The following is a 23,184-nucleotide window of genomic DNA, read 5'->3' as shown; positions in this document are numbered from 1 at the left end:
TGTTCTTCTCTGTCTTTCTGAATGTTTCTCTCTGTTGCTCTCTGTCTTTCTGAATGTTTCTCTCTGTTCTTCTGTCTGTCTTTCTGAATGTTTCTCTCTGTTCTTCTGTCTGTCTTTCTGAATGTTTCTCTCTGTTGCTCTCTGTCTTTCTGAATGTTTCTCTCTGTTGCTCTCTGTCTTTCTGAATGTTTCTCTCTGTTGCTCTCTGTCTTTCTGAATGTTTCTCTCTGTTCTTCTGTCTGTCTTTCTGAATGTTTCTCTCTGTTGCTCTCTGTCTTTCTGAATGTTTCTCTCTGATGCTCTCTGTCTTTCTGAATGTTTCTCTCTGTTGCTCTCTGTCTTTCTGAATGTTTCTCTCTGTTGCTCTCTGTCTTTCTGAATGTTTCTCTCTGTTGCTCTCTGTCTTTCTGAATGTTTCTCTCTGTTGCTCTCTGTCTTTCTGAATGTTTCTCTCTGTTGCTCTCTCGTCTTTCTGAATGTTTCTCTCTGTTGCTCTCTGTCTTTCTGAATGTTTCTCTCTGTTGCTCTCTGTCTTTCTGAATGTTTCTCTCTGTTGCTCTCTGTCTTTCTGAATGTTTCTCTCTGTTGCTCTCTGTCTTTCTGAATGTTTCTCTCTGTTGCTCTCTGTCTTTCTGAATGTTTCTCTCTGTTGCTCTCTGTCTTTCTGAATGTTTCTCTCTGTTGCTCTCTGTCTTTCTGAATGTTTCTCTCTGTTGCTCTCTGTCTTTCTGAATGTTTATCTCTGTTGCTCTCTGTCTTTCTGAATGTTTCTGTCTGTTCTTCTCTGTCTTTCTGAATGTTTCTCTCTGTTGCTCTCTGTCTTACTGAATGTTTCTCTCTGTTGCTCTCTGTCTTTCTGAATGTTTCTCTCTGTTGCTCTCTGTCTTTCTGAATGTTTCTCTCTGTTGCTCTCTGTCTTTCTGAATGTTTCTCTCTGTTGCTCTCTGTCTTTCTGAATGTTTCTCTCTGTTGCTCTCTGTCTTTCTGAATGTTTCTCTCTGTTGCTCTCTGTCTTTCTGAATGTTTCTGTCTGTTGCTCTCTGTCTTTCTGAATGTTTCTCTCTGTTGCTCTCTGTCTTTCTGAATGTTTCTCTCTGTTGCTCTCTGTCTTTCTGAATGTTTCTCTCTGTTGCTCTCTGTCTTTCTGAATGTTTCTCTCTGTTGCTCTCTGTCTTTCTGAATGTTTCTCTCTGTTGCTCTCTGTCTTTCTGAATGTTTCTGTCTGTTCTTCTCTGTCTTTCTGAATGTTTCTCTCTGTTGCTCTCTGTCTTTCTGAATGTTTCTCTCTGTTGCTCTCTGTCTTTCTGAATGTTTCTGTCTGTTGCTCTCTGTCTTTCTGAATGTTTATCTCTGTTGCTCTCTGTCTTTCTGAATGTTTCTGTCTGTTCTTCTCTGTCTTTCTGAATGTTTCTCTCTGTTGCTCTCTGTCTTTCTGAATGTTTCTCTCTGTTGCTCTCTGTCTTTCTGAATGTTTCTCTCTGTTGCTCTCTGTCTTTCTGAATGTTTCTCTCTGTTGCTCTCTGTCTTTCTGAATGTTTCTCTCTGTTGCTCTCTGTCTTTCTGAATGTTTCTCTCTGTTGCTCTCTGTCTTTCTGAATGTTTCTCTCTGTTGCTCTCTGTCTTTCTGAATGTTTCTCTCTGTTGCTCTCTGTCTTTCTGAATGTTTCTCTCTGTTGCTCTCTGTCTTTCTGAATGTTTCTCTCTGTTGCTCTCTGTCTTTCTGAATGTTTCTCTCTGTTGCTCTCTGTCTTTCTGAATGTTTCTCTCTGTTGCTCTCTGTCTTTCTGAATGTTTCTGTCTGTTCTTCTCTGTCTTTTGCTTATTTTCTGTCTGTTTTTCTTTCTATTTCTATTTCTGTTTGTCACAATATTTCTGTATTTCTCTTGCAACACTCTGACACACCCACTGAAACAAATGTAATTCTGAGTATATACTTAATATGGGTTTGTGGGAAGCCAGATATGTACAATAACCTGCTTGATAACTTAGCCTTAAAATAGGCCTACCTTTTTGGGACAGCTTTTTACTTCTATTATGTGACATTAGAACACATGCTGCTCGGCATCTGACCGGAAGGTGCTACAGAGGGTAGTGCGTACGGCCCAGTACATCACTGGGGCCAAGCTTCCTGCCATCCAGGACCTATATACTAGGCGGTGTCAGAGGAAGGCCCAAAAAATTGTCAGAGTCTCCAGCCACCCAAGTCATAGACTGTTCTCTCTGCTACCGCATGGCAAACGGTACCAGAGCGCCGAGTCTAGGACCAAAAGGCTCCTTAACAGCTTCTACCCCCAAGCCATAAGAATGCTGAACAACTCAACTAATCAAATGGCCACCGGACTATTTACATTGACCCCCCCCCCCCCCTTTGTTTTTACACTGCTGCTACTCGCTGTTTATTATATATGCATAGTCACTTTACAAATGATGTACCCCCGCACATTGACTCAGTACCGGTACCCCCTGTATATTTCCTCCACATTGACTCAGTACCGGTACTCCATGTATATAGCCTCCACATTGACTCAGTACTGGTACCCCATGTATATAGCCTCCACATTGACTCTGTACCGGTACCCCCTGTATATAGCCTCCACATTGACTCTGTACCGGTACCCCCTGTATATAGCCTCCACATTGACTCTGTACCGGTACCCCCTGTATATAGCCTCCACATTGACTCAGTACTGGTACCCCATGTATATAGCCTCCACATTGACTCAGTACTGGTACCCCTGTATATAGCCTCCACATTGACTCAGTACCGGTACCCCCTGTATATAGCCTCCACATTGACTCTGTACTGGTACCCCATGTATATAGCCTCCACATTGACTCAGTACTGGTACCCCCTGTATATAGCCTCCACATTGACTCAGTACCGGTACCCCCTGTATATAGCCTCCACATTGACTCTGTACCGGTACCCCCTGTATATAGCCTCCACATTGACTCTGTACCGGTACCCCCTGTATATAGCCTCCACATTGACTCTGTACCTTTACCCCCTGTATATAGCCTCCACATTGACTCAGTACTGGTACCTCCTGTATATAGCCTCCACATTGACTCAGTACCGGTACCCCATGTATATAGCCTCCACATTGACTCTGTACTGGTACCCCATGTATATAGCCTCCACATTGACTCTGTACCGGTACCCCCTGTATATAGCCTCCACATTGACTCTGTACCGGTACCCCCTGTATATAGCCTCCACATTGACTCAGTACTGGTACCCCCTGTATATAGCCTCCACATTGACTCAGTACCGGTACCACCTGTATATAGCCTCCACATTGACTCGGTACCGGTACCCCCTGTATATAACCTCCACATTGACTCTGTACCGGTACCCCCTGTATATAGCCTCCACATTGACTCAGTACCGGTACCCCCTGTATATAGCCTCCACATTGACTCTGTACCGGTACCCCCTGTATATAGCCTCCACATTGACTCAGTACTGGTACCTCCTGTATATAGCCTCCACATTGACTCTGTACCGGTACCTCCTGTATATAGCCTCCACATTGACTCAGTACCGGTACCCCCTGTATATAGCCTCCACATTGACTCTGTACTGGTACCCCATGTATATAGCCTCCACATTGACTCTGTACCGGTACCCCCTGTATATAGCCTCCACATTGACTCAGTACTGGTACCTCCTGTATATAGCCTCCACATTGACTCTGTACCGGTACCTCCTGTATATAGCCTCCACATTGACTCAGTACCGGTACCCCCCTGTATATAGCCTCCACATTGACTCAGTACCGGTACCCCCTGTATATAGCCTCCACATTGACTCTGTACTGGTACCCCCTGTATATAGCCTCCACATTGACTCAGTACCGGTACCCCCTGTATATAGCCTCCACATTGACTCTGTACCGGTACCCCCTGTATATAGCCTCCACATTGACTCAGTACTGGTACCTCCTGTATATAGCCTCCACATTGACTCTGTACCGGTACCTCCTGTATATAGCCTCCACATTGACTCAGTACCGGTACCCCCTGTATATAGCCTCCACATTGACTCTGTACCGGTACCCCCTGTATATAGCCTCCACATTGACTCAGTACTGGTACCTCCTGTATATAGCCTCCACATTGACTCTGTACCGGTACCTCCTGTATATAGCCTCCACATTGACTCAGTACCGGTACCCCCCTGTATATAGCCTCCACATTGACTCAGTACCGGTACCCCCTGTATATAGCCTCCACATTGACTCTGTACTGGTACCCCCTGTATATAGCCTCCACATTGACTCAGTACCGGTACCCCCCTGTATATAGCCTCCACATTGACTCAGTACCGGTACCCCCCTGTATATAGCCTCCACATTGACTCAGTACCGGTACCCCCCTGTATATAGCCTCCACATTGACTCAGTACCGGTACCCCCCTGTATATAGCCTCCACATTGACTCAGTACTTGAGTCACTAACTTGATTTTATTTAGTAAATATTTGATTAACTTTATTTCTTGAACTGCACTGTTGGTTAAGGGCTTGTAAAGTAAGCATTTCACTGCAAGGTGAAACCTGTTGTATTTGGCGCATGTGACAAATAAAATATTGATTTTGATTTGCATGGTGATCTTTTTCAGAGTTGGAATGAGTGTTTGTATCACGTTCTGACATTAGTTCCTTTTTTATGTCTTTATTTTAGTTGGTCAGGGCGTGAGTTGGGGTGGCCATTCTATGTTGTTTTTCTATGTTTTGTTCTGTTGTTATCTTCTATGTGTTTGGCCTAGTATGGTTCTCTATCAGAGGCAGGTGTCAGTCGTTGTCTCTGATTGGGAGCCATATTTAGGTAGCCTGTTTTCTATTGTGTTTTGTGGGTGGTTGGATCCTGTGTTAGTGTTTTCACCATACGGGACTGTTTCGGTTGTTTGTACTTTTGTTCAGTTGATCTATTAAATATATCATTATGGACACTTACCACGCTGCACATTGGTCTGATCCTTGCGACTCCTCCTCTGAAGAAGAGGAATTCCGTTACAGTTTGTCTGTTTATTGGATGGTTGTTGTGGTCTGATTTAGTCTTTTTTAATAGTTTATTAGAAACTTTAACACAAAAAAACATGTTCATTTTTACTGTGCAATATAACTTCCACACAATGCTGCTTAGCTGGAAAATGAGGGAGAATGTTACAGCACAGTTGCATCACCATCTGGAACCCATAAGTGTTCTGGAATGGAACAGAACTATGATGTATGCCTTGTGCTCTCTGAAGGTTATAAATTAACATAAATGCCTTGTACACTCCTCCTCTCTGGGGGTTATTATGTGGGATTACTGAGTGCCTTGTACACTCCTCCTCTCTGGGGGTTATTATGTGGGATAACTAAGTGCCTTGTACACTCCCCCTCTCTGGGGGTTATTATGTGGGATAACTAAGTGCCTTGTACACTCCCCCTCTCTGGGGGTTATTATGTGGGATAACTAAGTGCCTTGTACACTCCCCCTCTCTGGGGGTTATTATGTGGGATAACTAAGTGCCTTGTACACTCCCCCTCTCTGGGGGTTATTATGTGGGATAACTAAGTGCCTTGTACACTCCCCCTCTCTGGGGGTTATTCTGTGGGATAACTAAGTGCCTTGTACACTCCTCCTCTCTGGAGGTTATTATGTGGGATAACTAAGTGCCTTGTATACTCCCCCTCTCTGGGGGTTATTATGTGGGATAACTAAGTGCCTTGTATACTCCCCCTCTCTGGGGGTTATTATGTGGGATAACTAAGTGCCTTGTACACTCCTCTCTGGGGGTTATTATGTGGGATAACTAAGTGCCTTGTACACTCCCCCTCTCTGGGGGTTATTATGTGGGAAACTAAGTGCCTTGTATACTCCCCCTCTCTGGGGGTTATTATGTGGGAAACTAAGTGCCTTGTACTCCCCCTCTCTGGGGGTTATTATGTGGGATAACTAAGTGCCTTGTACACTCCTCTCTGGGGGTTATTATGTGGGATAACTAAGTGCCTTGTATACTCCCCCTCTCCGGGGGTTATTATGTGGGATTACTAAGTGCCTTGTACACTCCCCCTCTCCGGGGGTTATTATGTGGGATAACTAAGTGCCTTGTACACTTCCCCTCTCTGGGGGTTATTATGTGGGATAACTAAGTGCCTTGTACACTCCCCCTCTCTGGGGGTTATTATGTGGGATAACTAAGTGCCTTGTACACTCCTCCTCTCTGGGGGTTATTATGTGGGATAACTAAGTGCCTTGTACACTCCTCCTCTCTGGGGGTTATTATGTGGGATAACTAAGTGCCTTGTACACTCCCCCTCTCTGGGGGTTATTATGTGGGATAACTAAGCCTATATGAACAGAGATCTGTAATTCACAACCCCTAACCCCCTAATCATATAAGGTCTGCCTCTGGTGTGTTCCGGACAGGGTTGGGGTATCTCCCTACCTCCTTCCCTCCCTCCTGATGCTTGTACATAGTGATTACATTGGCTGGGTCTGGTGCGGTTTGGGAGCTACAGTCACTAGGTTTACTTTGGACACTGTACCTCTCAGTGCCCCTCTCTCTAGATGAACCAAACCCTGGATCATTAGGCTAAACAAATACAGTGAGTGTTGAGTAAAGAGAGTTCTTAGAACCACTCCTTTATCTATATAGTACTGTATCCCCTCACACAACACGCTGGCCTAATTGTGCTTCGGTTAACCCTGTAAAATCTCCTAAACACACAATTATCAGAATGCACTGAATCTTCTAATTTAACACCAATCTCTCATGGATATATCAATGCAATTTTTTCACATGAAAATATGAGTTAAAACTTGGGCTGTCAAATTGAACGAAAGACACACATCTCAGGTTTACATATAACTGCAACTATGAGTCGTTCTCAAGAAGAAATATATCATGCTAAATACCTACCTGTAGTTTTGAAAATACTCTTCACTGGAACTCTTCAGCCTTTTTGCAGTTTTACCTTTGGTTCGTCTTTATTTACTTTCCCAAACCACGACCGAAATAGTAGCTAATCCAGATAGATACCCCGGGGGTGGTGGTGGGGCCGAGCGGCAGGATATCTAGGATCCCATACAGGATGTGCTGTATATTCATGACATGTACTAGTGCGCGTGACAGTTTAGTGTCTTTGGTTTGGCTAAGGGCTCAGACTAGCGTTCTGTCTAGGAGAAACTACATACACATCAAGCTGCCTTACGCTACAGAAACAGGACTGAGGTTTACATACAATGTTGTCTTATGTATTTCAACAGAACCTCTTTTATATGAATACTTATAGAATAGAAATCACTCACTTTACAGAAACTACATGTGACACTCATCTCTCGCCAGCTCACATAACGGGGGGGGGGGGGAGTCCCTCAATAACTTCCCAAGTTAAAGACAACCAATCTATCAATAGCGATACAGGGATTTATAACATTCTTACTCGTCAATGGTGGAAAAAGTACCCAATTGTCATACTTGAGTAAAAGTGAAGATAGCTTCATAGAAAATGACTCAAGTAAAAGTGAGTCACACAGTAAAATACTAATTGAGTAAATGTCTAAAAGTATTTGGTTTTAAATATAGTTAAGTGTAAAAAGTAAATGTAATTGCTAAAATATACTTAACTATCAAAAGTAAAAGTGTAAATCATTTCAAATTCCTTATTTTAAGCAAACGAGACGGCAAGATTTTCTTGTTTTTTGAATTTACAGATACCTAGGGCCACACTCCAACACCTAGGGCCACACTCCAACACCTAGGGCCACACTCCAACACCTAGGGCCACACTCCAACACCTAGGGCCACACTCCAACACCTAGGGCCACACTCCAACACCTAGGGCCACACTCCAACACTCAGACATAATTTACAGATATCTAGGGCCACACTCCAACACCTAGGGCCACACTCCAACACTCAGACATAATTTACAGATATCTAGGGCCACACTCCAACACCTAGGGCCACACTCCAACACTCAGACATAATTTACAGATATCTAGGGCCACACTCCAACACCTAGGGCCACACTCCAACACTCAGACATAATTTACAGATATCTAGGGCCACACTCCAACACTCAGACATAATTTACGGATATCTAGGGCCACACTCCAACACTCAGAGACATAATTTACAGATATCTAGGGCCACACTCCAACACTCAGACATAATTTACAGATATCTAGGGCCACACTCCAACACTCAGACATAATTTACAGATATCTAGGGCCACACTCCAACACCTAGGGCCACACTCCAACACTCAGACATAATTTACAGATATCTAGGGCCACACTCCAACACTCAGACATAATTTACGGATATCTAGGGCCACACTCCAACACTCAGACATAATTTACAGATATCTAGGGCCACACTCCAACACCTAGGGCCACACTCCAACACTCAGACATAATTTACAGATATCTAGGGCCACACTCCAACACTCAGACATAATTTACGGATATCTAGGGCCACACTCCAACACTCAGAGACATAATTTACAGATATCTAGGGCCACACTCCAACACTCAGACATAATTTACAGATATCTAGGGCCACACTCCAACACTCAGACATAATTTACAGATATCTAGGGCCACACTCCAACACTCAGACATAATTTACAGATATCTAGGGCAACACTCCAACACTCAGACATAATTTACATATATCTAGGGCCACACTCCAACACTCAGACATAATTTACAGATATCTAGGGCCACACTCCAACACTCAGACATAATTTACAGATATCTAGGGCCACACTCCAACACTCAGACATAATTTACAGATATCTAGGGCCACACTCCAACACTCAGACATAATTTACAGATATCTAGGGCCACACTCCAACACTCAGACATAATTTACAGATATCTAGGGCCACACTCCAACACTCAGACATAATTTACGGATATCTAGGGCCACACTCCAACACTCAGACATAATTTACAGATATCTAGGGGCACACTCCAACACTCAGACATAATTTACAAAGAAGCATGTGTGTTTAGTGAGTCCGCCAGATCAGAGGCAGTAGGGATGACCAGGGATGTTCTCTTGATAAGTGTGTGAATTGGACCATTTTCCTGTCCTGCTAAGCATTCAAAATGTAACGATTACTTTTGGTTGTCAGGGAAAATGTCCAGAGTAAAAAAGTACGTTATTTTCTTTAGGAATGTAGTGAAGAAAAAGTCAAAGTTGTCAGAAATATAAATAGTAAAATAAAGTACAGGTACCCCAAAAAACTACTTAAGTAGTACTTAAAGTATTTTTACTTAAGTACTTTACACCACTGACAAGTGTAAGGCTACTCATATGGTCCGCTTTGTCTTGTATAACATTACATGGGCTGCGCTTACACAGGCAGCCTAATTCTGGTCTTTTTTTCCCACTAATTGGTATTTTGACCAATCAGGTCAGCTCTGAAAAAGATCTGACGCGAAAATATCTTATGTAATTGGTCAAAAGACCAATTAGTAGAAAAATATCCGAATTTGGGCAGCCTGTGTAAATGCAGCCATAGACTCACATTGAAAATACACATCAGGACATGGTGATTCTGTAACATAAAATCCCTGATCAAGTGACAAAATGATGATAAGCTACATCTTATTTCAACATCTAATGAGATATAAATGATTTGCTTGACTCACATTGAACGGGTTAAAGTGCACAGAAAGAAATATCTATTTTAATAGTCGTTGTGAGTAACAGAAGCCTCAGACAGTGCATCCTGATTTTTCTCCCTAACGATGTGTAAACATGAGAACACCAAAGAAGAGACTGGTCTATATGAACGCTCACTTGTCAGATGTTAATTCGCCAGTGGGTTGTAAAGCTACGTTAACAGCCTGTTTTCTCTAGCAGTTCCTGTTTCCAGCACCATTGAGGTGACATACACAGGGGCAGAACTCCACCCTGTAAACCACATCTGCTTTAGATACAGTTGAAGTCGGAATTTGACATAAGCTTAGGTTGGAGTCATTAAAAGTAATTTTCAACCACTCCATAAATTTCTTGTTAATAAACTATAGTTTCGGCAAGTCGTTTAGGACATCTACTTGGTGCACGACACAAGTAATCTTTCCAACAATTGTTTACAGACAGATTATTTCACTTATAATTCACTGTATCACAATGCCAGTGGGTCAGAAGTTTACATACACTAAGTGGAAGTTAAAGCTTGGTCGCAAATGGGTCTTCCAAATGGACAATGACCCCAAGCATACTTCCAAAGTTGTGGCAAAATGGCTTAAGGACAACAAAGTCAAGGTATTGGAGTTGCCATCACAAAGCCCTGACCTCAATCCTATAGAAAATGTGTGGGCAGAACTGAAAAAGCGTGTTCAAGTAAGGAGGCCTACAAACCTGACTCAGTTACACCAGCTCTGTCAGGAGGAATGGGCCAAAATTCACAAAACTTATTGTGGGAAACTTGTGGAAGGCTACCTGAAACGTTTGTCCCAAGTTAAACGGTTTAAAGGCAATGCTACCAAATACTCATTGAGAGCATGTACATTTCTGACCCACTGGGAATGTGATGAAAGAAATAAAAGCTGAAATAAATCATTATTCTACTATTATTCTGACATTTCACATTCTTAAAATGAAGTGGTGATCCTAACTGACCTAAAACAGGAAATATTTACTAGGATTAAATGTCAGGAATTGTGAAAAACTGAGTTTAAATGTATTTGGCTAAGGTGTATGTAAATTTCCGACTTCCAACTGTACATCTGCATTGCTTGCTCTCTGGGGTTTTAGGATGGGTGTCTGTAAAGCTCTCTGGGGTTTTAGGCTGGGTGTCTGTAAAGCTCTCTGGGGTTTTAGGCTGGGTGTCTGTAAAGCTCTCTGGGGTTTTAGGCTGGGTGTCTGTAAAGCTCTCTGGGGTTTTAGGCTGGGTGTCTGTAAAGCTCTCTGGGGTTTTAGGCTGGGTGTCTGTAAAGCTCTTTGTGACAACAGCTGATGTAAAAACCATTTGATTGATTGAACATAGTCAGAGTTTAGGCCTACATTGTTCTCTGAAACACAGTGAATAGCCACTGACACTGGAAACAAAACCCAACACAATATGTGATAGTAGGCTGTGTGGGCTTTTTGCATTTCATTCTGCTGGTAAATAACAAACAAATCATTGATTGAGGTCTACATTTAGTCCGTTTTCTATTAATACATACAACTGAATGGACAATGAAGAAATCACATAACAAAGATCACATATTCAGAAATGATATATGTAACAATACATGACAGTCATTTTATAACAATGAAAATGAATTTCAGACTGTCAAAAGCACAACAAGGAATAGACAATACAGAGAGAGAAGTGGTCTGTATTATCAAAACATTTAAAAAAAGGAAGTAAACAGAACATTCTGGAGAATTCCGTCTATTCCATGGACAGAGATCAGAGGCTGAACATCTTGTTGCAGTTGGATGATGAAATCCCAACACAAGAGTGTGTGTGTGTGTGTGTGTGTGTGTGTGTGTGTGTGTGTGTGTGTGTGTGTGTGTGTGTGTGTGTGTGTGTGTGTGTGTGTGTGTGTGTGTGTGTGTGTGTGTGCGTGTGTACACAGTGTCAGTGTGTGGAAAGTTGCAAAACATAGCTTTAAAGGCCCAGTGCGGTCAAAAAATGTGATTTTCCCTGGATAAGAGCATCTGCTAAATGACTCAAATGTAAATGTTGGAATAATCCTGTGGAATTGTGAAAATTAACATAATGCATTTTAGTGTGAGAGCTGTTTGAAAAGACCGTCTGAAATGTCAGCCTGTTTTGGTGAGATCACTGGGTAGTAAATGAGTTAATAGACCAATAAGAAAGAGAGTTCAAACCCCTCTGCCACTCAGACCAGACAGTCCTGGCAAAATTGTTTGTTTGGGAAATGTCTCTTTTATAAGAAGCTATTTTTGTTTCTTTTTGACCATTTTAATTTAATGGTAGGTACTTAATTGTTACCCAGAAATGATTTGATATTGAGATAAAAACGGCTGCATTGGGCCTTTAACAAATTGTCTGTATTCCAAGCCACACTTTCTTCACTAAAGGAATGCTAAAGATGTCAGACTACTGGGAAAGGTATGGCGGAAAAACCAAACTGATGTTCCTCCTCATTGCACCATATAGTCCATTTGGAAAGTATTCAGACCCCTTGACTTTTTCCACTTTTTTGTTACGTTACGGCCTTATTAAAAATAAATATAAAATGTATTGTTTTCCTCATCAATCAAACAAATATACCTTAATTACATAAGTAGTCCGAGCCTTTGCTATGTGACTCAACATTGAGATCAGGTGCCATGAAGGGGACTAAATACTTTCCAAATGCACTGTAAACATACCTTCAACATACCGGTGAGACATGACATAGAACAGACAATATGTACTGCATGCAAATAAGGCCTGGCGAATAAAAAGACAAAAACATGTCATAAACATTCCCATAGTATTGACCTGTATGATCCAAACCAAGTCAATGCCATGCTGCAAAACTGTTCTTTTTCATTATTTGACCTGAATGCCACACACACACAACATGAGTGAGATGGATTGCAGTTGTACAATGGCAGGCAGGTAATCTAAATTCAATATACATTTACAAACAGCATGTACTATTGAATGATGAAGGAGAAACCAATGGGGGGGGGATTCAGAGACAGTGGTGAAAACACCTGATGCAACTTTCTGCAATAACTTCTCTATAAAAAAAAATTGTCCATTGCAATAGTCTTCTTTTACAACTGCAATTATGTAGGCCTACTGAGTAGACTGTTAGAACGTTAGAACAATTATGAACATTAGAACAATGATGTAGGCCTACTGAGTAGAATGTTAGAACATTAGAACAATTATGTAGGCCTACTGAGTAGAATGTTAGAACGTTAGAACAATTATGAACATTAGAACAATGATGTAGGCCTACTGAGTAGAATGTTAGAACATTAGAACAATTATGTAGGCCTACTGAGTAGAATGTTAGAACGTTAGAACAATGATGTAGGCCTACTGAGTAGAATGTTAGAACGTTAGAACAATGATGTAGGCCTACTGAGTAGAATGTTAGAACGTTAGAACAATGATGTAGGCCTACTGAGTAGAATGTTAGAACATTAGAACAATGATGTAGGCCTACTGAGTAGAATGTTAGAACATTAGAACAATTATGAACATTAGAACAATGATGTAGGCCTACTGAGTAGAATGTTAGTACGTTAGAACAATGATGTAGGCCTACTGAGTAGAATGTTAGAACATTAGAACAATGATGTAGGCCTACTGAGTAGAATGTTAGAACATTAGAACAATTATGTAGGCCTACTGAGTAGAATGTTAGAACGTTAGAATAAAGTAAACTATTCTGAAAGTACTCCAAAAGAAAACTAATTTGCTATTTAGAAACAGAATTTTAATGTGTCTAAAGAGAAGGTAGTCTAATACACCAGGGTGAAAATACTTGCCTCTAGTTATTTTTATTGGGAATTTTTAACGGTCGGGTTTGTTATTAGTGCCAAGCGTAGGCAGAGGTCCTTTCTCTATATCTGTCGTAGCCTGGACTGGAAATGAGACCAACAGGAAAGGGGAGGAATGCTAATTACATCAGCTCTATGACAAATCAGAGACTAGCATCACAGCCTCTGAGAGCCAATCACATTTCACCACGACTGTAGAAATACATAGCGAGCGGTACTCCTTTTTATATTTGAGAACTGACGGGAATAGAAAGACCGAGAGAAGCCTTAGGTTTCTTTGAGAAAAAAAAGAAAAAAACTTCCCTAATATTTCTAAGCGATATAGGTCTATAAGGGTAAACAAGATGGTCGTGGTGACAGCGGGACATAAAGTCATCTTGATATCTGGGAAACAGCATGGCTCTCCCAGCGCAACACAGTGCTACAGACGGTCCATTTCGGTCGTTTTGCCTTCATCTGCGTCGAACCAAGCCAATTCTTCGGATTCCGACTCAAATTCGACAACTGGGCCACCCCTGCGAAAAAGACAGAGACTCACTCATTTGAGTCCTGAAGAAAAGCAGCTTCGCAGGTTAGTTTCATCAAGGGGCTGTTTAGTGTGACATTGTTCATGGCTAGGCTTATGTTAATGATTATCTAGCAATCAAATGCGATAATATCTTGTGACCCAAAAGGGAGCAATGGTGAATTGATTGTCCAACGGAATCCGGCTCCTCCCTTCTCCCCACATCTGGAGTCCATGAACTTCTGTCTTTCCAATAACTAGGCTAAGAATAAAACATGCACGTTCTACATGTAGAATATAAGGTAGATTCGTAGGCCAAAGACACAACTCGGCCGGACTATCAACAGGTATTGCTTATCAACGGATTTGAGAAGTCTACAGTCAGTCAGCTGATCCGACCCAGGTTTTCATATTTGAAGCAGCGCTGTACTCGTTCTGTTCTGCCTGCGTGGCAGGAATATGGCGGCTGATTGTGCAATAACTAACAAGCCATTCCTGTTCAATTTGTTCTGTCAGCAATTTCTAAAAAAAAAATGCTTCAAATGTCTGTCCTCTTCAGGAAACTCAAGAACAGAGTTGCAGCCCAGACAGCCAGAGACAGAAAAAAAGCTAAAATGGGGGACCTGGAAGACCAAGTTCTCGCGTTGGAGTTGGAGGTAAATGTATATCCACCATGTAAACGTGTCATGGTGTAAAAGGCTGCTAGGCTGAGGTGTTCACACATTTTTTCCCCCTTCTCTAGAACAAGAAACTTCATGTTGAGAACAGGCTTTTACAGCAAAAGACATGTGGCTTGGTGAACGAGAATGAGGAACTGAGACAGAGGCTGGGGTTGGACGCCCTGGAAGCCAAAGAGGTAAGAGGATTTGTGGAGTTGCTACTTATGCAGAGGGTGGGGGGTGAACTAAGTTGCCACCTGGTTGGCTGTCAGATCTGTTATAGCCTTGGATCAGTAATATTACCTCTACTAATCTGCACATTTACTTGGTCCCGGTATCCACTTTAGTTTATTTAGTAGATATTTCAACTCTATTTTCTTACCTGCATTGTTTAAGGGTTTGTCAGTAATCATTTCACAGTAAGTCTACTACACCGGTTGTATTTGGAGCATGTGACAAATAACAACATTTTTAAAATGGACTGTTATAACCCCTCTCTCCTCAGGGTCAGGTGTTGGAGTCCAGTGGGATTGATGCAGGTTTGGGGATCGGGTCTTCTGAGTCTGCAGTACTCAGGCTATGTGTGCCTCCGCAGCAGGTGCAGGCCCAGCAATGCCCAAATCTGAAGATTTCCCAATGGATACAGATAGTCCTGACTCTACAGACTCTGAGGTGAGACCATTTTTGTCTGCTACGGCTAACGTAAACTGACATTTTGTAGTGTGACGTGGGCTTTGTCAATTGGAGAAGAAACCATGTACCAGCACTTTTTATAATGAATAGTAATTGATTGGATTTGTGTTGCCAAGAGCTTTTCCAGTAGAGTTTGTTCTTCTTGTCCCAGTCCTGTTTATTGGTGGCCATTTCCAGATCCACCCATAGACTCAACTATGGTCTTCTACCTCTGTTCAGAGTTGTAATTCTCTCCTTCTCGCCCTTCTCCAGTCTGATCTCTTGCTGGGCATTCTGGACATCCTTGACCCAGAGCTGTTCCTCAAGGAGTGTAGTGAGCAGGAGAACCAGGCGCAGGAGATGCTGCTGGTCGGAGGGGGGGCAGGAGTACCTTCCCCCTCACCTGCAGCTCTGGGGGCCACACCAGTTAAGCTGGAGGCCCTTAATGAACTGATCCACTTTGACCACATCTACACCAAGCCTGTGGAGGGGGTGGCGCTTCCCCCTGGGCAGCAGGAAGTGCATTACGAGGAGAGTGTAACAAAGATGGAGGAGGTCTTCTCTTTGGCTGAGGAGGTCTGCGAGGTGGTGTGTGTCAAAGACGAGCCGGAGGAAGTGGTCATCATCCCTGAGAGTCACGGGGTGTTGGATGACTTCCTGTCCGTGGTCTCGCCGACCTCTGACCTGGCCCTGGGTGGCCTGGAGAAGACGGGTACCTACCTGACTGAGACCTACAGCGACTCCGGATACGAGCGGTCCCCTTCCCCGTTCAGTGACATGTCCTCCCCCCTCTGCTCTGAGGGATCCTGGGATGATGTGTTCGCCAATGAACTGTTCCCTCAGCTGATCAGTGTCTGACGTGAGCCCTATTGGCCCAATTAATTAATGATCCAACCTATAGATCTCCCTCATATTTTCATGTAGTGTTAAGTGACTACAGTAGATCATGCTTTATATTGATGTATAGATGGCAAAGTGATAGCCTTTTCCCAGATCTGTTTGTGCTGTTGAGCCAATGGCTATATTTTGTCTTTACAGTACAAACTAATCTGTGACCAGGCTAATACTAGTTTACCTTGTGTTTTTAAAATGAAGTTAAGCACGTAATCTCCTCTATTACAGCAGGTCTGTACAATGGGTGATCCTGCATTGACTTGTGGGAGATGTAGTTCTTGACATCTTAATTTGGCATCACTACTTGATTGCTAGTGGTTTTGTAAGATTGCTTAATCTATCCACACATTGTTGGGTTCCCGGGGAAATGAATGCATCCAGTTTTGTGTCCATTGTATTTAGCTGGGGGATGGGGACTGATCGCTCTAAAGACACTTATTTATTTGTGTATCCTGCTCTGGCCTCTTCTGTATGTTATCGGTTTTAGCATGTAGGTTTTCCTCTGTATAATTTTGTTACACTCTCCTTGTTGCGCTAAATTACTGCATTAAAAAAAACTTTGCATTGCATCTCGTTTGTCACTCATGAGGTCTGTCGTACAGAGAAGGTTGGACTGAAACTACCATTGACTAGAGCTGCACCATCTAATAGGCAAGCTTGGGTGTCTTGACTATTTTTGCCATGGTATTTCCACTACATTCTACAGCGTGCTTATTCAGTTTTCTTTTAAATGGCTATTGCTTTCTCCAAGAAGCCGAACATTCAGCATGTCCTTTCACTCGATCTGCGGGGACCTGCCCTGGGTGCAGGTTTTGGATTTTGCCCTAGCACAACAGCTGATAAAAAAATAAAGCTTTGCTCATTTGACTTGAGGGGGAGACCCTCCTGTAAAGACTAGAAAATGCAAAGCTAGAAATGGTTCAGTGTCGCTGGATCACAACATTTTAATCTCCAGTAGTATACAGGACTCCAGGCCTGTTTCTACACCGGTAAATAATCATTCCTATGTGTGGTCAGGATTGTTTTTGAAATAACCAAAGTAATTACACAACTGCCAGAGACATGTTTTAATACTTCATACCGTACAGTTATTCTATATCAACAAGTTGGACACGGTTGTCTAATCTTCATAAAAAGTAACTTGGTAAATCTCTAGTCTACTCAAGTGACTGCCACCTGCCCCCGTTATCTCCTAGAGGTAGAGAAGCCTGGGGTAGAGCTTCAGTTCGGATGCGAATGATGGCACATCACTGATCAGTAGGGTCAAGTAGTTGAGGTGTATGGGAAACCATGTCTGGCACAATCAAATGTTTGCATTCTCACGTTAAATGACACTGGTCTCCTATTACGTAACTAATGGCACAGGGACGTTCCTGAGCATTTATCTGGGGTTTCTCCTAATGGGGTCAGTCAGGCAGGGTCGGTCAGTCAGGCTTTAACTTTTAGGTGGGGATGTCTTCTAACAGGGTCAACCTGGCTTTGTGGTATTTCAGGTGCAGAGAATAATAGGACAGTCAGGGTGGCACCCTTTCACCTCCAGACATTTAATCTCACCACACTGGTATTTCAGATCTTAATTTCTTTTTCTCTGTGTCGGATGTTTACATACACCTTAGCCAAATACATTTAAACTCAGTTTTTCACAATTCCTGACATTTAATCCTAGTAAAAATGCCCTGTTTTAGGTCAGTTAGGATCACCACTTTATTTTAAGAATGTGAAATGTCAAAATAATAGTTGACAGAAGTTTACATACTCTCAATTAGTATTTGGTAGCATTGCCTTTAAATTGTTTAACTTGGGTCAAATGTTTTAGGTAGCCTTCCACAAGATTCCCACAATAAGTTGGGTGCATTTTGGCCCATTCTTCCAGACAGTGCTGGTTAACTGAGTCAGTTTGTAGGCCTCCTTGCTCGCACATGCTTTTTCAGTTCTGCCCACAAATGTTCTATGGGATTGAGGTCAGGGCTTTGTGCTGGCCACTCCAATACCTTGACCGTGTTGTCCTTAAGTCATTTTGCCACAACTTTGGAAGTATGCTTGGGGTCATTGTCCATTTGGAAGACCCATTTGCGACCAAGCTTTAACTTCCTGACTGATGTCTTGAGATGTTGCTTCAATATATCCACATAATTTTCTCTCCTTATGATGCCGTCTATTTTGTGAAGTCCACCAGTCCCTCCTGCAGCAAAGCACCCCCACAACATGATGCTGCCACCCCCGTGCTTCACGGTTGGGATGGTGTTCTTCAGCTTGCAAGCCTCCGCCTTTTTCCTCCAAACATAACGGTGGTCATTATGGCCAAACAGTTCTATTTTTGTTTCATCAGACCAGAGGACATTTCTTTGGAGCAGTGGCTTCTTCCTTGCCGAGCGGCCTTTCAGGTTATGTCGATATAGGACTTGTTTTACTGTGGATATAGATACTTTTGTACCTGTTTCCTCCAGCATCTTCACAAGGTCCTTTGCTGTTGTTCTGGTATTGATTTGCACTTTTCGTACCAAAGTACGTTAATTTCTAGGAGACAGAATGCGTCTCCTTCCTGAGCGATATGACGCCTGCATGGTCCCATGGTGTTTATACTTGCGTACTATTGTTTGTACAGATGAATGTGGTACCTTCAGGCATTTGGAAATTTCTCCCAAGGATGAACCAGACTTGTGGATGTCTAAAAAAACAAATCTGAGGTCTTGGCTGATTTCTTTTGATTTTCCCATGATGTCAAGCAAAGAGTGACTGAGTTTGAATGTAGGCCTTGAAATACATCCACAGGTACACCTCCAATTGACTCAAATGATGTCAATTAGCCCCTCAGAAGCTTCTAAAGCCATTACATCATTTTCTGGAATTTTCCAAGCTGTTTAAAGGCACAGTCAACTTAGTGTACGTAAACGTCTGACCCACTGAAATTGTGATAGTGAATTATAAGTGAAATAATCTGTCTGTAAACAATTGTTGGAAAAATGACTTGTGTCATGCACAAAGTAGATGTCCTAACCGACTTGCCAAAACTATAGTTTGTTAACAAGACATTTGTGGACTAGTTTTAATGACTCCAACCTAAGTGTATGTAAACTTCCGACTTCAACTGTATGTATATTAGGAAGGGGAAGCAACAATGTAGGAGGGTGAATTGGCCCCTGGTCTTGGTGTGGCACCTGGTCTTAGTGTGACTCGGGTCTTGGTGTGGTCCCTGGTCTTGGTGTGGTCCCTGGTATAGGTCTTGGTGTGGCCCCTGGTCTTGATGTGGCCCCTGGTCTTAGTGTGACTCGGGTCTTGGTGTGGTCCCTGGTCTCGGTCTTGGTGTGGTCCCTGGTCTAGGTCTTGGTGTGGTCCCTGATCTAGGTCTTGGTGTGGCCCCTGGTCTTGGTGTGACTCGGGTCTTGATGTGGTACCTGGTCTAGGTCTTGGTGTGGTCCCTGGTCTTGGTGTGGTCCCTGGTCTTGGTGTGACTCGGGTCTTGGTGTGGTCCCTGGTCTAGGTCTTGGTGTGGTCCCTGGTCTAGGTCTTGGTGTGGTCCCTGGTCTAGGTCCTGGTGTGGTCCCTGGTCTAGGTCTTGGTGTGGTCCCTGGTCTAGGTGTTGGTGTGGTCCCTGGTCTAGGTCTTGGTGTGGTCCCTGGTCTAGGTCTTGGTGTGGTCCCTGGTCTAGGTCTTGGTGTGGTCCCTGGTCTAGGTCTTGGTGTGGTCCCTGGTATAGGTCTTGGTGTGGCCCCTGGTCTTGATGTGGCCCCTGGTCTTAGTGTGACTCGGGTCTTGGTGTGGTCCCTGGTCTCGGTCTTGGTGTGGTCCCTGGTCTAGGTCTTGGTGTGGTCCCTGGTCTAGGTCTTGGTGTGGCCCCTGGTCTTGGTGTGACTCGGGTCTTGATGTGGTACCTGGTCTAGGTCTTGGTGTGGTCCCTGGTCTTGGTGTGGTCCCTGGTCTTGGTGTGACTCGGGTCTTGGTGTGGTCCCTGGTCTAGGTCTTGGTGTGGTCCCTGGTCTAGGTCTTGGTGTGGTCCCTGGTCTAGGTCCTGGTGTGGTCCCTGGTCTAGGTCTTGGTGTGGTCCCTGGTCTAGGTGTTGGTGTGGTCCCTGGTCTAGGTCTTGGTGTGGTCCCTGGTCTAGGTCTTGGTGTGGTCCCTGGTCTAGGTCTTGGTGTGGTCCCTGGTCTAGGTCTTGGTGTGGTCCCTGGTCTAGGTCTTGGTGTGTTCCCTGGTCTAGGTCTTGGTGTGGTCCCTGGTCTAGGTCTTGGTGGGTTCCCTGGTCTAGGTCTTGGCGTGGTCCCTGGTCTTGGTCTTGGTGTGACCCCAAAGTGAATGTGAGCTTCCTCTGAAGAGTGTGTTTAGCAGCAGAGACAGAGCACATTTCCCCTCTCCTACTCTCAACCACAACAGAGAGTAGACGACCTCACAGCTGTTCAACTGAAACTAAAGATACATTTTCGCTTTGTGGTGACACAAAGTAGAGTTGTTGGCCCTCTCGATGCCTAACTTTTTCTGCAGTTAATAACTCTATACTCTACAACAATGATAATAATAATAACTCTATACTCTACAACAATGATAATAATAATAACTCTATACTCTACAACAAAGATAATAATAATAATAATAACTCTATACTCTACAACAATGATAATAATAATAATAATAACTCTATACTGTTGACGTGCCATCTTTCTTTGACAACAAGTTGATTATAGCAGAACTAGTGTTAGGGCTCGATTCAATCCGTATCGCGGATACATCGTGATTGAAATTTAAATGCAACATTCCCGCTTTAGCGGAAACTGCATTCATGGTAAACCTGTATATATTGGCTCAATCAGAAGTTACCTTTAAATTTCCATCGCACAAGCTGTAATGCTTCAGCGATGAAGTTCGAATAGGGCCCATTGTTTTTGATGGTTAGCCGTGGTAGGAACATTAAAGAGCAGGGAAACCTGAGAACCTCTGTGTCTTTCTGAGTACAGGATTATGTCACACAGCGCTGGCTGTCAAAGGTCACGCTTAAATTAGGCCTACAGATTCGACTTGCTAATATGACACTGTCGTCACCTTCTCTTGGTTGGGATAAATCTTACAGTAGAGTAGGGCTCATGTTACTGCTGAGTGTGTGTGTGTTCTATATGCAGCAGTGCTAGGTCTCTACACCATGGGCAGCTGCCTGACTAGTACCATCTTCTATCTCCACGGTGAGCAATCAAGATCCATGGACGGACATCAGACTAGGCTACCATTTCAAAAAGTGTTTCCCAGTATTTTCCAATAGAAATGAGTGACTTGAAACCTATCTCCACTACGAGCATTCAAGACTTCAAACTAGCTTATGATTTCAAACAGTATTTCTCAGTGGTTTCTAATCGGAATATATGACGTTGAAACATCTAAGCACGGAGGTGAGGGAGGAAGAGCACTGATAGAACCTTCAGAGAGGACTGAGGAAGCAAATAGCAAGGGTTTCCTGTACTTAAGATGAAAAAGGAAAAACAGGGTTTTCACCAATCAGAGGAAGAAGAACAGGGTTTTCACCAATCAGAGGAAGAAGAACAGGGTTTTCACCAATCAGAGGAAGAAGAACATGGTTTTCACCAATCAGAGGAAGAAGAACAGGGTTTTCACCAATCAGAGGAAGAAGAACAGGGTTTTCACCAATCAGAGGAAGAAGAACAGGGTTTTCAACAATCAGAGGAAGAAGAACAGGGTTTTCACCAATCAGAGGAAGAAGAACAGGGTTTTCACCAATCAGAGGAAGAAGAACAGGGTTTTCACCAATCAGAGGAAGAAGAACAGGGTTTTCACCAATCAGAGGAAGAAGAACAGGGTTTTCACCAATCAGAGGAAGAAGAACAGGGTTTTCACCAATCAGAGGAAGAAGAACAGGGTTTTCACCAATCAGAGGAAGAAGAACAGGGTTTTCACCAATCAGAGGAAGAACAGGGTTTTCACCAATCAGAGGAAGAAGAACAGGGTTTTCACCAATCAGAGGAGGAAAAACAGGGTTTTCACCAATCAGAGGAAGAAGAACAGGGTTTTCACCAATCAGAGGAGGAAAAACAGGGTTTTCACCAATCAGAGGAAGAAGAACAGGGTTTTCACCAATCAGAGGAAGAAGAACAGGGTTTTCACCAATCTGAGGAAGAAGAACAGGGTTTTCACCAACCAGAGGAGGAAGAACAGGGTTTTCACCAATCAGAGGAAGAAGAACAGGGTTTTCACCAATCAGAGGAAGAACAGGGTTTTCACCAATCAGAGGAAGAAGAACAGGGTTTTCACCAATCAGAGGAAGAAGAACAGGGTTTTCACCAATCTGAGGAAGAAGAACAGGGTTTTCACCAATCAGAGGAAGAAGAACAGGGTTTTCACCAATCAGAGGAAGAAGAACAGGGTTTTCACCAATCAGAGGAAGAAGAACAGGGTTTTCACCAATCAGAGGAAGAAGAACAGGGTTTTCACCAATCAGAGGAAGAAGAACAGGGTTTTCACCAATCAGAGGAAGAACAGGGTTTTCACCAATCAGAGGAAGAAGAACAGGGTTTTCACCAATCAGAGGAAGAAGAACAGGGTTTTCACCAATCAGAGGAAGAAGAACAGGGTTTTCACCAATCAGAGGAAGAAGAACAGGGTTTCACCAATCAGAGGAAGAAGAACAGGGTTTTCACCAATCAGAGGAAGAACAGGGTTTTCACCAATCAGAGGAAGAAGAACAGGGTTTTCACCAATCAGAGGAAGAAGAACAGGGTTTTCACCAATCAGAGGAAGAAGAACAGGGTTTTCACCAATCAGAGGAAGAAGAACAGGGTTTTCACCAATCAGAGGAAGAAGAACAGGGTTTCACCAATCAGAGGAAGAACAGGGTTTTCACCAATCAGAGGAAGAAGAACAGGGTTTTCACCAATCTGAGGAAGAAGAACAGGGTTTTCACCAACCAGAGGAGGAAGAACAGGGTTTTCACCAATCAGAGGAAGAAGAACAGGGTTTTCACCAATCAGAGGAAGAAGAACAGGGT

At 43.1% G+C, this 23,184-nt stretch overlaps 1 protein-coding gene and 1 pseudogene across 2 annotated transcripts in view; both read left to right on the top strand.

Annotated features, from left to right (window-relative positions):
- Positions 1–13,813: 13,813 nt before the first annotated feature.
- Positions 13,814–16,768, top strand: LOC109896196 (uncharacterized; annotated as a pseudogene). Its single transcript, XR_002256076.2, has 5 exons — positions 13,814–14,040; positions 14,534–14,630; positions 14,717–14,830; positions 15,139–15,305; positions 15,579–16,768. The product of XR_002256076.2 is annotated as an uncharacterized LOC109896196 (transcript).
- A 4,779-nt stretch (positions 16,769–21,547) lies between these two features.
- LOC116374784 (uncharacterized 51.9 kDa protein in rps4-rps11 intergenic region-like) overlaps positions 21,548–23,184 on the top strand; it is a 15,502-nt gene continuing 13,865 nt past the window's right edge. Inside the window, exons 1-3 of the mRNA XM_031829494.1 lie at positions 21,548–21,574; positions 22,075–22,533; positions 23,048–23,184. The exon at positions 23,048–23,184 is cut by the window's right edge and continues 517 nt beyond it. Coding sequence (XP_031685354.1) covers positions 21,548–21,574; positions 22,075–22,533; positions 23,048–23,184 — 623 coding nt within the window. The remainder of the gene's footprint in view (positions 21,575–22,074; positions 22,534–23,047) is intronic.

The sequence above is a fragment of the Oncorhynchus kisutch genome, linkage group LG8 (assembly GCF_002021735.2).
Source record: "Oncorhynchus kisutch isolate 150728-3 linkage group LG8, Okis_V2, whole genome shotgun sequence".
NCBI lineage: Eukaryota > Metazoa > Chordata > Actinopteri > Salmoniformes > Salmonidae > Oncorhynchus > Oncorhynchus kisutch.
This window is presented reverse-complemented; position numbering and strand designations above follow the sequence as displayed.